Below are 13,579 nucleotides of genomic sequence, written 5' to 3'. Positions count from 1 at the left end.
ATCCCCCAAAGAAGAAGACAGGGGTGCGCGGCATCAGCATCTCGTCTCCCATGATGACCCCGAAATCCGCCACTTTCCCCCGGTATGAGGCTCAAGAGATGGACACCATCCCTCCTCGTCACTATGCCCCGCCCCCGCCACCTCCGGTCCCTACCGACCAGGTGCCCTTTGCCCTCCAGCGAGGACAGGTGCAGACCGCACCCATCTCCCCCGATCAATCGCCAGAGAGCACGCAGAGCATCGACGAGCGCATCGGCTTCCAGCTGCCCCTCAGCCAACCGCCCAAGCACGGCAACCACCACCGCACTATCTCATCGGCCCCCACGGAGGCCGATCCCATCTCGGCCGCATCCGACCATTCCCAGACGCCCCTTGTCGGCCTTCCTACATCCCCCAAGCCCCACGTCACGCGTTTCCCCACGCTGCCGGCCTCACCCAAGCCTGGCGCCACCTTCCAGCGTCCCAACGCCCCCTCGGCCGTTCGCACCGGCGGTGCCTTGCCCCTGCGCGCCTACGAGCCTTCTCTAGCTTCTCCATCTATGGTGGCACATAACACCAAGCAGACGACGTTTGAGCGCACAGGTCCCCTCTCGCCGAGCGGCCTGCGCACGCCGGCTACGGGAGCCGCAGTGCCGTACTCTCCGTACCAGCCCTTCACCCCTTGTATCCCCATGACACCGTCTCTGGTGTCCAAGGCGGATCGCAAGCGCATGAAGCGTCTGGAGCCCAAGACGCCGACTATGGAAATGGTGCGCGACAGCGAGGACGTGTGGTAACGGCGGAGCCCCCAACAATGGGAGCAGGACTGTAATTTAGGATAAAACGGGACATCGAGGCTTTCGATATTTAGACAATCCGGCAGCGGGCAGTGAGACAACAATGCCTTCTCGGGCTGGGTATTTTTTTTTTTACTATCTCTCTCTATCTGGGTGCAGGGGAAGGGAGGAGGGAGTCACGACGGGGGCATCTTGCATTGCGAGGGGTTCTCACGTCACGAAAGGCGAGTTGATGAAGGTGCATGAGGGGTCTTATTTGTCGATATACCACGGAACGTGTCGTCTCAAGACATGGTTTTCTTTTGCTTTATTTGAACAGTACATGCACATCAGTACATGCATATCTTGGTCTTTTGGTTGAAACCCTTTTCTGAGTGACTTTGTGCATCGCGGAGAAGGACGACACAGAGGCGAACTGGACCTGGCGACGAGACGGGGATCCTCTCCTGTCGGCGCTTGGATGGAGGGGTCGGTACAGCGGCAGGGGCTGGTTGGCGTCTGCGAAGTCGACAAGAATGAGCTGCATGCACCTAAAAATAACTTTCAATGTCATGTTCGGGATCAACCCCTCCCGGCCGGAGCCTATTGGAACGTCTGTGGTATCTCAGTCCGCACCCATCGGCGTCAATTTTGCGAGTGGCTGTCCCACAAGGTGTTTGAGGGGGGCCAGACCTTGGCCAGAAATGATTGAGCGTCAAAGTGGGATGATGAATGCCGTCTCTGCCCAGGTTTGATATTCCCGAATTTTGTTCTTGGTATGAAGTATACGGTAAACACACGACCGTCCTCGATTTGATGTCGATAATCAAGTTCCAGGCGTTCCGTCTATTTATCACCACTGCTTCAATGGCATTCCCCTCTACCTTGTAGAGCTATCGAAAGTGAATGAATTCGTTAATCAATTGTTTGTCCTGGTCTAACTTGCATCGTGTATGCTTCTTTCTCACTCGCACCCTTCATCTTACTTTCCTGCTCTCATTTCCTGCTTTCATTGTATTGTCCATAATTTATAATGCCCACCTACCTTCTTTCCATTGAACTACAACTCAAGAGTAGATATGGACGTACAACAATTATCCTAATGTCGAACCACTCGACCAGCGAAGAGCCAGACTTGTTCTGGCCTCCTTTCTTCACCAAGGCTTTAACTCGATTGTTTGGGTGACATGCGCCAAGACGAAATGCTGGCTAGATGTGGAGTCGGAGTTAGGTGGCTCCAACGGGTATCATGATGTTATACAGCAGAACACAACTGAAGATATGTTTCCGAGGGTGAACGGCCGATCATATCAGAGAACTTTTGGGACTGAACAATCAGGAGACGCAAGGAAAACGATTTCACCACGTCATGTTAGTTACAACGGGCTAGGAGGCCCCTACAGAGCTTCAGGGCGAGGGGCTTGTGTGGGGGCTAGGGACAACGAGAACGTACATATGAGAACTGTGGAGGGCCCTCCTGGTTGAGGGGGACCAGAATTCAGATGTATCACACACCCATACGTATTATATATTGCCTGCGGACCACGTGTGCAAGACCTCTTCACTCTGCCCAACACCACGCTCTGAACGAGTGACACATCCTGATAGTACTTTATGGTGTTGAGATTACGCAGCTCTATCAAATGCGACATGTACCTTGATTAAAACCGATAGATTCATTGGCACACTGCCACTTCCTGTTTCCGTTGCTGCGTTTCGTATGATTATAACATAGGCCGCAGCTCTACAGCGTTGTCGTGGTGAGACTATCCTGATTAGAACGACGTCCTTGCTGGGCCAAGTGAAGTGCTTCCGTTACGCATTCAAATCCTGAACGTAGGATAATTTCGTCTATAGAACGATGGATGCCACGCCTCCCTGGAAGTTTGTTCCATGCACCCACCTATCCCGTTATCCTGCCCAAAACCACCGCAGCTAGCTACGCAACCTTCAACGCCTCACTTCCAAGAACCCACATGCTGTGACTTGACCAAATTCGCGAAGTCGTAGCCTGAGACTCATTTGATATGTCTCGTGGTGGTTCAATGTCCGCGGCTTGCACTGTATCAGAATTGCCTGTAAGTCTTCCTACCCTTCGGCTCTGAGTCCCGGCCGCCCGTCTTAACTTCCTCCTAGCACGACTCTCACCCTTTGCCTGATTTCTAGCTTCGATTATCGGTGCCGATATCTCCGCCGTAGAGAGGTGCCTTGGGGCTTGTGCCGCCTCTCTGACTATCTGGAGTAACGGCTAAGAAGAGCCCGATGGTTGAAGTTCCGCATCACAGACTGCAAGTATGAGCAAAGCCTGCAAACAGATTACCAGCTGCATGTAAATACGCGTATGGTATCTGAAATGCATCGAGTAGTTTCTCCAAGCCCAGCCGGTAGTGCAGCTGGAGAGAGAACTGCGCCACCTTGTTGGTCTCTATAATATAGAGAGACATTTTTTCGATGTTGATGTTGAGCTATCGAAGAATTTTGACATCTAAATCGGCTCCATGTAGTACCACAACTACGTCTCGATTAGCCATCAGAGATGTACACTTAGGCTTAACATCGCCAAGAGCGATGGGCTGGAAATTTTCGAACAAAAGTTTGATAAATGCTCGTCGGAAGTACGCTGAATTCCCACCAGTGAATTGATAAGACGTGACCGCAGGGCCGCAAGGTTGATCTAGCCTTGACTCTTGAAGGAATTCCTCCAGCATTCGAGTACCCAATATCGATAACCCGATATGGATTTGCTGGTCTGGAATCAAATTTCTCGTAGCCTTGACACGTATCGATATCGAGCCCTACAAACAAGACATCCTTCATCGATGACTTTTGTAACTTGCCGATTGGATTCTTAAGATGAACAGTCTGAGCGGCAGGCTCGTTGTGGTTCCTAAGAGTTGTCGAAGAACTAATATTTCGAAGAGCCCAGTGTGAGCTGGCGCGCCTGATGTGCATTCCAAAGCCTCGGGCTACGGAAAGGTAGCCACATGCGTAAATAGTCTCTGTTGCTGTCGAAGGGCTGCTGAGAAGAAGCGACCATGCAAGTAGAACTTTGAGTTTGATCGATCGAAATCGCGAGCCATGCAAGTCGGTAGATGACGTGGACAAACTGATGTCATGTGATGACCAAAGGGGTGGTAGTTGGGGGACCCAATGGGCATATAAGCCCACAGAGATTGGGCTCTTTTGGCTACCTACCTCATATGCCTTGCCTGAGGTAAATGCCGATTGTGCCTGCTTGGTACTTCCTACGACAAGTTTTGACCAGTCTAAGTTGCCCAGAGTTCCAGCTTTACCTGTACCCGGGTTGAGCATTGAGTGATGCAAACAAGTTTTTCTACGATTAAACACACAATGCTCCACCTCACGGCTCATGTCAGGTAGACCGCCTTTCTTGAATCAAGTCGGGTGGCGTAGCCGTATTGGTTGGTGTGCACACGTTACCGGCGGCGGAGCCATTAGCATACTGACTTTCAAGGTAGCATATATATGCATTCACGAACTTGGCGGGTATAAAGGAGGTTCAACTGGAACGGATCGATGATTGAATATGAAGATGCTCAAGAGCTGCTATCAAATGAAGCTAGAATTCGCAACACAGACAGTGACTGCAGTCACTTGACGTAACTGTCAATGTTCTGGTCTGCCATGGCAGCACGACGAGGGCACTGGTTAGTACGAATGTATGTCTTGAGTCTCGTGTCTCGATCGAAAGAGGCGTCGAAATAAAGAACAGCGTTTGCTTGCAGGAAGCGCAGGGCATGAACGTGGGTTGAAGGGTAGCAAAATCAATCCTCGAATATCCTACGCCCGAGATTGCTTGAATGAATACATCTCTTCGATTTTTCGTTAAATGTGTGTCAGTCCTAATATCTTAAAACCATGTTCAACATCACGCTCACTTATGCTTCTACGCAGATTGATCAAGGCTTGCTGACCAGCGAGGTGCATGGTTTGGTACCAAGCCACAGTACCCAACAAAACCGTGGCCATTACAGCATGGGGCGCAAAGGTTTGTCTGACACAATCGGTCGATTCAGGACAGTAGGATTTGGAGCGAACCCTCAACAAACGAACAGCACAAAGAGGAATATAAAGCCGTCAAAGTTGTTCGGCGGGTATGACCGTGATGGTGGACAGATCGACATGATGAGACAGTCCTGAAGCGGGACTGAGGGAGACGGATCAGGGATGGTAGACTGCTGAGTCATCCGGAACAGGCCGGAAGTGCCGTGGTTCGGCCGGCTTGGTCCCCGTTAGACGGTTAAGGTGGGCCCATAGATCAGTTATCCAAATGGCAAATTGGGTATGGCGGGTGCGACCTGTGCGACGACAGGCAGGTAGGTGCCTTCCCCCCCCCCACTTGGTGACCGAGCTTGGGCAGGTTCGACTGGCTAACCAGAGCGGCTTGGCGCAGCTGAGCCCATGTCGCTTCAACATCGTACGATGCCCCCCCGGTTTCGATCCGTCCCAGATTCTTCCGACTCCTGTCCTCTGCACCTCCTCCTCTGCTATTCCACGCCCGTCACGCTCAACGACCACATTCCATCCATTTGCCAATCCCCGGCCCCTACAGCATCGTCCCGACCGTCATACGATTATCTTCCGCGACTCCCTGCCTTGAGCCTATACTCATCCCAATCATCTACCGCAGCCCACTAGATCTCTGCCCAACCTCGTACGACTCGCTTTTGCAGCTGGCCTCGCCTCGCTTGACAAGCCTTCCTCTGCCCGCCTCTGCCCGCCCACTCCTGTGGCCATCGGATCTCTGGGCCACGACCCCGTCGCGCTGGATGCCTGTGGTCAGCCCATGGTTGCATATCCTTCCCATAGCAACATGACCGACCAAGGTTCTGGGGCCATTTATGGCTTTGGTAACTCCAACCTCGGTGCGCAGCCTCCCTTCATCGACGACAATGCCGCTCAGCGTGTGAAGACCGACCCATCCCAATCCAACATCGCGACCAGCAACCAGGCCGAAAACGACAATCAGTTCCTGTATGATTCCTCCAGTTGGGCCTACCAGGACACCCCGTCGTACGACAGCTTCAACTTTGCTGCCGCGAGCAGTGCCGCCGACTCCGTGCCTCTCTTCCAGACCGCGTCCTGGGACGTGGCACCCGCCCCTCAGCAACAGCAACAGGCCTCGCCTTCGACTGGCACCAGTGCTACCTACGACCAGTCCAACCCTTCGTCGTCAGGATACTACCCCAACCCCACCATCAACAACAGCAACAACGCCGCACAATCCTCCCTCAGGCAGGGTGCCCCTCAGCGATATAACGCGCCAGGCGGCGAGACGCTGAACCTCCTGACACCCGCCCAACAGGAGAAACTACGGAGCATCGCCATGCCCGCCCATCTTCAGTACAACTCGCCCAAGAGTGAGCCGAGTCCCGGTTCCGCTGCTGCGGGGGCTCTTTCGTCCCCGGACGGCACTGATCAATTTGGCAAGCCTCTCAGTCGGAAGAGAAAGTCGTCGGCCGACGCTGAGGATGATGAAGATGAGCTCGATGAAGATGGCAACCAGCCTGTCAAAAAGACAGCCCACAACATGATTGAGAAGCGCTATCGGACAAACCTCAACGACAAAATCGCAGCGTTGAGAGACAGCGTCCCCAGTTTGCGCATCATGTCGAAGAGTGCGCGGGGCGAGGATACGACGGAAGACCGTGAAGAGCTGCACGGCCTGACACCGGCTCACAAGTTGAACAAGGCAACGGTATGTTAGGCGACGCCGCTGACACTGAAACGCCAACTAACCTTCACTCTAGGTGCTAAGTAAGGCTACCGAATATATCCGCCATCTCGAGAAGCGAAATAACCGCTTGCTTGATGAGAATGGTGCGATGCAGGCGCGCATCGCAGCCTTCGAAAAACTGTTCATGGCTGGTGCCATGACCGGTGCCATGAGCCCAATGCAACAACCACCCACGCCAATGCAGTATCCTCAGGATCAATATATCAACACACCCATGGGTACACCTCGCGGCGACGCACCCCAGGGCATGATGACCGTTCCCGAAGATATGAAGCGCATCATCGCCGCTCAGATGGCTGCCGGTCAGCCTTACCCGGTGCCGCAGCAACAGTTCCGTGGCAACCCTGGTCTGCTTCGCCAACAACAGATCCAGCAGCAGCAACAAGCACAGCAAGGCGCCCGATGGGGCAACAACGCACCCTATTTCGGCAAGCTGATGGTCGGCTCCCTGGCTGGTCTGATGATTATCGAGGCTGTGCGTACGGAGGAGCAAAGCAACGAGACGCCAGAAGGCCGCGGCCTGTTCGCGGTTCCGATGCAGCTTCTCAGCGCCTTGAAATCCAGCAACTTCCACGTCGCTGGTCACGTCGTCCCCGCCGCGCACTTTATCTCTCACCTCAAAGTCCTCCTTTTCTTCGGCATCTTCCTTACCGTTTTCATGCCTTCGCTCTTTGCCCCTTCAGACAAGAAGCAGAAGAAGGGCGCGGAGCAAATGAGTAGCTCGCTCGAACCTGCTCCTTCGCTGGCATCGCCTATTCATGTCCGACGACAGGCATGGCTCACTGCGATCCAGACAGTCTGGGTCCCAAAGCACAATTTCTTCCTGGAGGCAGCTGCCCTTATTCTCAAAACCATGAAGCTGAGCCTACGAAACACGATCGGAGTCCACGGCTACCAGGCACTGACTGGATTCACCGAAGAACAGGAAGCAGCCCGCGTCAAGGCATGGTCGATTGCTCTGGATGCGCAATTGGCCGGTGGAGATGTCGAAGTAAACAAGAGCCGGCTGACGCTGACCTTGTTGGCATCCGGCACACTCCCTGATACCCCTCTTCGATCCATGCTGAAGGCGCTCCACATTCGGGTTCTGCTCTGGGACCTCGGCTCCCGAGGTATTCACAATACTATTGCCACAAAGCTGGCGAGGTCCCGCTGGAACGAGGCCAAGCAATTGAACAGGATCCTTACGCAACAACGACGCGTCTCGGAGCAAGCGAACGACGACGAGCTTCCCGAACATCTTGCTGCGCTGCTGGAACAAGAGTGTGACAACGTCTTGAATTGCCACATCATTCGACGAGCCTATAACCTGGCATGGAATCTTCCGACTACCGAAAACGCGAACGAGCAGACGGAGGGTATGGATGCTGTCGTGGACGATCAGGCCGTGCGATCCCCCATGGATGCGGTGGCGGCTTGGTGGTCCAGTCAGGAAGTCCAGCGGGCTTTGACTGCCAGCTTGAGTGCCGGCAAGGATGAGACCGAGTCTCAGGAGGTCGTGTCGGGCCACCTTGACAATGCCCTCAAGGCAGCTCCCGTCGCGTCAGGCGCGCAGGCACGAGCTCTCGTCGCTCGTGCCGTCCTCGTCGACGAGAAGCGGGGTGCTAGCATCGCATCTGCCATTCAAACTGTCCAGCCCGGCGTCGTACAGGCACCGATCAACGACATCGTGTCTCCGATCCTAGATTCGTCTTCGCCAGCAGTTCAGACGCCCGATGTCCAAGTGGCGCTGCGGTGCGCCATGGCAATTGCCCATCTCCAACGATTCAAGACGGGACCGGCCCCTCGCGAGAGCACCCAACTCGTGGAGAAGCTCGCACAACCCAGCGTCACGGCGAGCATGTCGCTCCTCGGATGCACGGCACTATTCAAACTCATGACGGAGCTCCACACGCATCCCTCGGCTGCCGAAGCATTCAGCACCTCGCTCGAACGCCTGGCTGGCAGCCTCCGCATCTGGATCGGCAGCACGCCAGGCGAGCAGTGTGGTTTGGATCAGGACGTTCGCCACAAGATGGTGGATCGCTGCCTTAGCATCACGAGGAGCGTCGTGGGCATGGAGACTGACACAGGGTACGGCAGCATGAGCGAGTGCGAGGAGGAGCTCGGCTGCTGAGCTTTGCGCCGGATCTGCGCTTCGCATACATTTTCCCTTTGTCTCGCGCTGGTACCTATTGATCGCGACTCACGATGATCATCATTACAATGGTGTACACTTCCTGACGAGTCGCCCGTCAGTCTGTTAGCGGCGTCTTGTGTATTTTTTTTGTTGGTTGTTTTACCGGTGTGCTTGTCTCATTGCGTCGAATAGGGTGGGATGGCGCAAGCTGGGCAGAAATACCCGGCGTTCCATTGATATTTAAGCTGGACCGGGATATGGATTCAGGTCGGAAGATTCGGGGAAAGAAAACGGGGTCAGCGGTGAATCAGGCATTTGCAGGTGCAGGCTGTGAGAAATACAGTTCTCATTCACGGTAACGCCTTATCTATTCCTCATGATGGGTATGAAGTGGGACGCGATGGATGCAAGGCGAGGTGCTGGCAAAAGGAGGATATGAAGAGAGAGCAGGCTGTGCGGCTTCAGCACAGGCGATAGGGCGTTCTTTTGGTGTAAGCTTGACTACCTATCTGGCTTCCATGTGTACCGTACTTTTAGATCAACCTAGTTGTGTAATTTCAAAGTTACACGCCTGAAGTTGACGAATCTGCCTTTTGCCGTCCCGGAATTCTCAATCTTATTAAGTGAAGACTTAGGGGGGCACATTTCTTCTTCTGTTTGATGAGAAGGGCGCCCATCCACGCTTGACTGAATCAATGTTTCATCAACAGGGGGTTTGCCAGGCGCAATAGCCGTACCTTGACGTGCGTGACGGGCGCCACTGTCTTATCTCGACAACTTTCGGCCGACGCTTTGGCCCTGACGGGTTTCCTTGACGTTGAGGCCTGAATGCTTCACTCCCTCAACCACACGGACACACGCACGCGAGCCAGCCAGCGCACACAAGACTTTCCCAACCTGGACCAGATGCCGGCACCTTGCAGGATCCACACGTCATACGACCTGCAAGATCCTCCTATCTTCAATATAACCACTGGAATTAACCCCTCCCCAATGCCGGTTCCCAAAAAGGGAGCTGCATCGCGTAAAAGCAGACAGGGGGGGACGTCGTGCGGCAGCCCCATCCAGCACAGCAATTCAGCTTCAATCACGCTAGCCATCAACTTTGAGTCCCCAAGCCAGCCTGCACTACGGGACATGGGACTTGGTGGAGTATCTAGAAAGGCAAGGGAGGGGGGCGGATAAGAGGAGGGGGTAAGGGTTGTTAGCAAAACCTGGAAACTCACCTGCTGCATCGAATAGAATCTGCGATGGAGGCCTTCTAATCTACAGCTCCCCGGCAGGCGATCCAATAGCGCGCCGCTGGATGACCTTCTGAATGCACCCTCTCTCTCTCTCTCTCTTTCCATCCTGACCTATCTCATGCCTATGCCCATCCTTGGGTCTTCCCACCCTGGTCTCCCCCGCATTCGAGCGGGCACGTCGCGCGTGATGTCCGCCCAGCAGCCACACTGCCGGCGCGGCAGCTTCATTGGATGCGTGGGCGTTCGGTGGGGGGACTTCAACAAAAACATCCAGAGGTTGCGTCGTGCTCGAAGGTGGGATCGCCGGAGTCAACGACCGTTTTTGGCGTCTTGACAGCCCGGCCTGGTCTCTGGCCTTTCTTCTCCGAGAGCATCTTTTTCCTGTAGAGGTCACATTCGCACCCACACTCTTATCCGACACTCGTTGCTCGTAGCACTCCGGCTCCCCTTCCCCTCCCCTTTGCCGCGCCCCTCCTGCTCGGTTGACGGTAGATGGATGCTGGATCGTCTCCGGTTCGTCGAGCTCCCGGCCTTTGGGCGCACACCTGAACTGGAGGGGGTTGAATGGCGACCCAACTCGGCCCGGGAGCCTTGTCGACGTTGTGCGCTTTGATGCGCGTTGCTCTTCTCTTAGTGGTCTTACTTCCCTTTGCGCAGGTCCGCTACTGTCGATCAGGAAGTATCGGCCGAGATCTCCTGGGTGGTTGAAGCGGCGCCTCTGGGAGCTATGGCGTTTTCTACCTACCTTGAGCGGGGGGGGGGAGGGGTCGTGACTTGCCTTCTCGAAGCGAAGCTTCCTTCTCTTGCCCCTACGTAGGTGGTGGGCAGGAGGAGAGACTATTGGAGCACGTTTGATGCGTTCCTGACAGTCTGACTTGTGACACCGCGGCTTGAAAGGGGGATATAAGGGCCGTTGTGAGGGGCACAATTTTCTTGACCTGGAGGTTCTCCAGATGATTGAGCACCTGCTTTTGCCTCGTCGCACTGCTAAGGTCTTGATCAAAAGCTATGTTTGGTTTGCAGCTTCGCCATAGCAACAACATCATGTTGTCAAGGCTGCCCCTTTATGCCCTCCTCCTTTCTTTCTTCCTGAGCTTCGCCACGGCGGCCACGCTTGGTGATGACTTCATCAACGAGCGTCGCCAGGCTTCTGGCTCCAAGTACCTCCTCGGTGTCGGAAAAGCCGACATGACGGGCCCTGTCGTTGAGATTGGCTTTGCCGGCTACGCCGACCTAGACCAGAAGGGCACCGGCCTGCGCCAGCGACTGTTCAGTCGTGCCTTCATTGTTGGCGACGCCTCCAAGCCTGCTGACAGGTTCGTCTACCTTGTTCTTGATACGCAAACGGGAGACACGGCTGTAAGAAGGGGCATTCTCGAGGGCGTCGCGGCGCTGGGCCCTGCTTACGCCGTGTACAACAAGAACAACATTGCCGTGACGGGTTCTCACAGCCACGCGGGGCCGGGAGCCTTTTTCAACTACTTGCTGCCCCAGATTACAAACTTGGGATTCGACAGACAGAGCTATCAGGCCATCGTCGATGGTGCTGTTCTGTCCATCAAGAGGGCGCACGAGTCCTTAGCAGAGGTAAGTTGTCTCGTCTTGGTCGGATATATGGGAAGACTGACGTTTCCTAGGGTTACCTCGACTTTGGCACAGGAGAGGTCCCCAACGCCGCCATTAACCGCAGCCCCTGGGCCTACCTTCAGAACCCGGCTTCTGAGCGTGCGCGCTACCCCGGAGATGTAGACAAGACCATGACGCTGCTGCGTTTCCGCCGCGCCTCGGACAACAAGGCCCTCGGCGTGCTCAACTGGCTCGCCGTGCACCCGACGTCCATGCTGCAGAACAATACAAAGGTGGCTGGCGACAACAAGGGCGTCGCGTCGTGGCTTTTTGAGAAGGAGATTGGCGGCGGGTTCGTCGCTGGATTTGCCCAGGCGAACCATGCCGACACGACGCCCAATGTTCTCGGTGCCTGGTGCGATGACGGGTCGGGCCAGCAGTGCGACTTTGAGACGAGTACTTGTGCCGATGGCCTCTCGCAGTCATGTCGTGGGCGGGGCCCCGAGTTCAGAAAGCTGGATCTCGGTGTTTCGAGCGCTTACGAGATTGGGAGGAGGCAGTATGTTGGCGCCAAGGCCATTTTTGTGAGTTTGTCTTGCCATCGCGCTCATGCCACGTCCGAGACGACAAAGCTGACTTGACCAGGATGCGCTCGGCTCCAGATCAACACCCATCACGGGCCCGACTGTCAAGTCCTTCCACTTCTTCCACAACATGACCTTCTCCAAGTTCCGCCTGCCTTCGGGTCAGGAGGTACAGACGTGCCCAGCCTCCCTTGGCTACTCGTTTGCCGCCGGCACGACCGATGGTCCTGGCGCCTTTGACTTCACGCAGGGCGACTCGACAGGAGAGAATCCCTTGTGGCGAGTCGTGGGGGGCATTCTGCGGGCGCCGTCCGCTGAGCAACAGGCGTGTCAGGAGCCGAAGCCCATCTTGCTTGACGTTGGTGGCGTGAACACTCCGTACGCGTGGAGCCCAAACATTGTCGATATTCAAACTCTGCGTGTAGGGCAGCTTGTCCTCGTTGTCGGCAGTGCTGAGACGACGACCATGGCTGGCAGGCGATGGAGAGAGGCCGTAGCGGCGGCTTCGGGTAGCATCACAGGCGGAAGTCCTCTCGTTGTGCTCGGCGGTCCAGCAAACACGTACTCGGTACATTGGCCCCTTTTTCTTTATCCCGCCTGTTGACCAAGATCATTTCCCCCTCATGTGACGCCGACTAACAGGTGCAGCACTATGTCACAACCCGCGAAGAGTACGATGTCCAGCGCTACGAAGGCGCCTCAACCTTCTACGGCCGCTACACGCTCGACGCCTACATCAACCTCACCATCTCGAACCTCCAGCACCTCGCCCCCGGCGCCACGACGCTGCCGCCCGCAGGCCCCGCGCCGCCCGACAACCGCGCCAACTCGCTCAACTTCAACACGGGCGTTGTCACGGACGGCGCGCCCGCGGGACGGGCTTTTGGTGCCGTCATCACGGCCCCCTCGGCGAGCTACACCCGCGGGTCGGAGGTTGTGGTCAAGTTTCAGGGCGCGAACCCACGGAACAACCTCCGTCTCGAGGGCACTTACGCCGCCGTCGAGAGACGCGCGGCGGACGGAACATGGAGCAAGGTGCGGGACGACGCCGACTGGTTTCTCGTGTATGAGTGGGCGCGGACCGACTGGCTGCTGGGACACAGCGAGGTGACGATCCGGTGGGAAACGGCGGAGGGCGGCTCGGCGGCTGCGGCGGGAACATATCGGATTCGGTACTATGGTAACTCAAAGAGCCTCTTGGGCAGCATTCGCGCCTTTGAGGGCGTCACTGGGAGCTTCAGTCTGGTTTGAGGGGGTTCGGGCGATGGACCGGGCTGTTGTTGTGGCTTGAATAGGGGCAAGGGTCAGGGTTGGTATCGGAAGGGCATGATTTGGGAACAACAGCAACACATTATGAGCCTGCGGCAGCATTTGGAGTGAAGGGAGCGGACATACCTTAATTTATTGAATTTTTTCGTCGCGACGAGAGTGCCATCGTGGCAGCCCATCACTGTGAAGCCACGAGACTTGGGCATGCGAGAATGATGACCGCAGAGCTTGGATTGACGCAGAGACTGCGCCGAGAGGTTTGACATAGAGTACTTTTGAATCAA

The 13,579-nt window shown here is 55.6% G+C and overlaps 3 protein-coding genes across 3 annotated transcripts in view; all 3 read left to right on the top strand.

Annotated features, from left to right (window-relative positions):
- VDBG_08061 (conserved hypothetical protein) overlaps positions 1-776 on the top strand; it is a gene marked incomplete at both ends in the record, with an annotated part of 1,639 nt that extends 863 nt beyond the window's left edge. Inside the window, one exon of the mRNA XM_003001756.1 lies at positions 22-776. Within this exon, the coding sequence (XP_003001802.1) occupies positions 22-776 (755 nt within the window). The remainder of the gene's footprint in view (positions 1-21) is intronic.
- A 4,443-nt stretch (positions 777-5,219) lies between these two features.
- Positions 5,220-8,629, top strand: VDBG_08060 (sterol regulatory element binding protein Sre1; the record flags this gene model as incomplete). The annotated part of the gene is made up of 2 exons (XM_003001755.1): positions 5,220-6,474; positions 6,527-8,629. The coding sequence occupies 2 exons, from the start codon at positions 5,590-5,592 to the stop codon at positions 8,627-8,629; spliced, it is 2,988 nt and encodes a 995-aa protein (XP_003001801.1).
- A 2,291-nt stretch (positions 8,630-10,920) lies between these two features.
- Positions 10,921-13,277, top strand: VDBG_08059 (neutral ceramidase; the record flags this gene model as incomplete). Its single annotated transcript, XM_003001754.1, has 4 exons — positions 10,921-11,463; positions 11,514-12,026; positions 12,088-12,594; positions 12,669-13,277. The coding sequence occupies 4 exons, from the start codon at positions 10,921-10,923 to the stop codon at positions 13,275-13,277; spliced, it is 2,172 nt and encodes a 723-aa protein (XP_003001800.1).
- Positions 13,278-13,579: the final 302 nt, after the last annotated feature.

Source organism: Verticillium alfalfae, genomic scaffold (assembly GCF_000150825.1).
Source record: "Verticillium alfalfae VaMs.102 supercont1.11 genomic scaffold, whole genome shotgun sequence".
NCBI classification, from domain to species: domain Eukaryota; kingdom Fungi; phylum Ascomycota; class Sordariomycetes; order Glomerellales; family Plectosphaerellaceae; genus Verticillium; species Verticillium alfalfae.
This window is presented reverse-complemented; position numbering and strand designations above follow the sequence as displayed.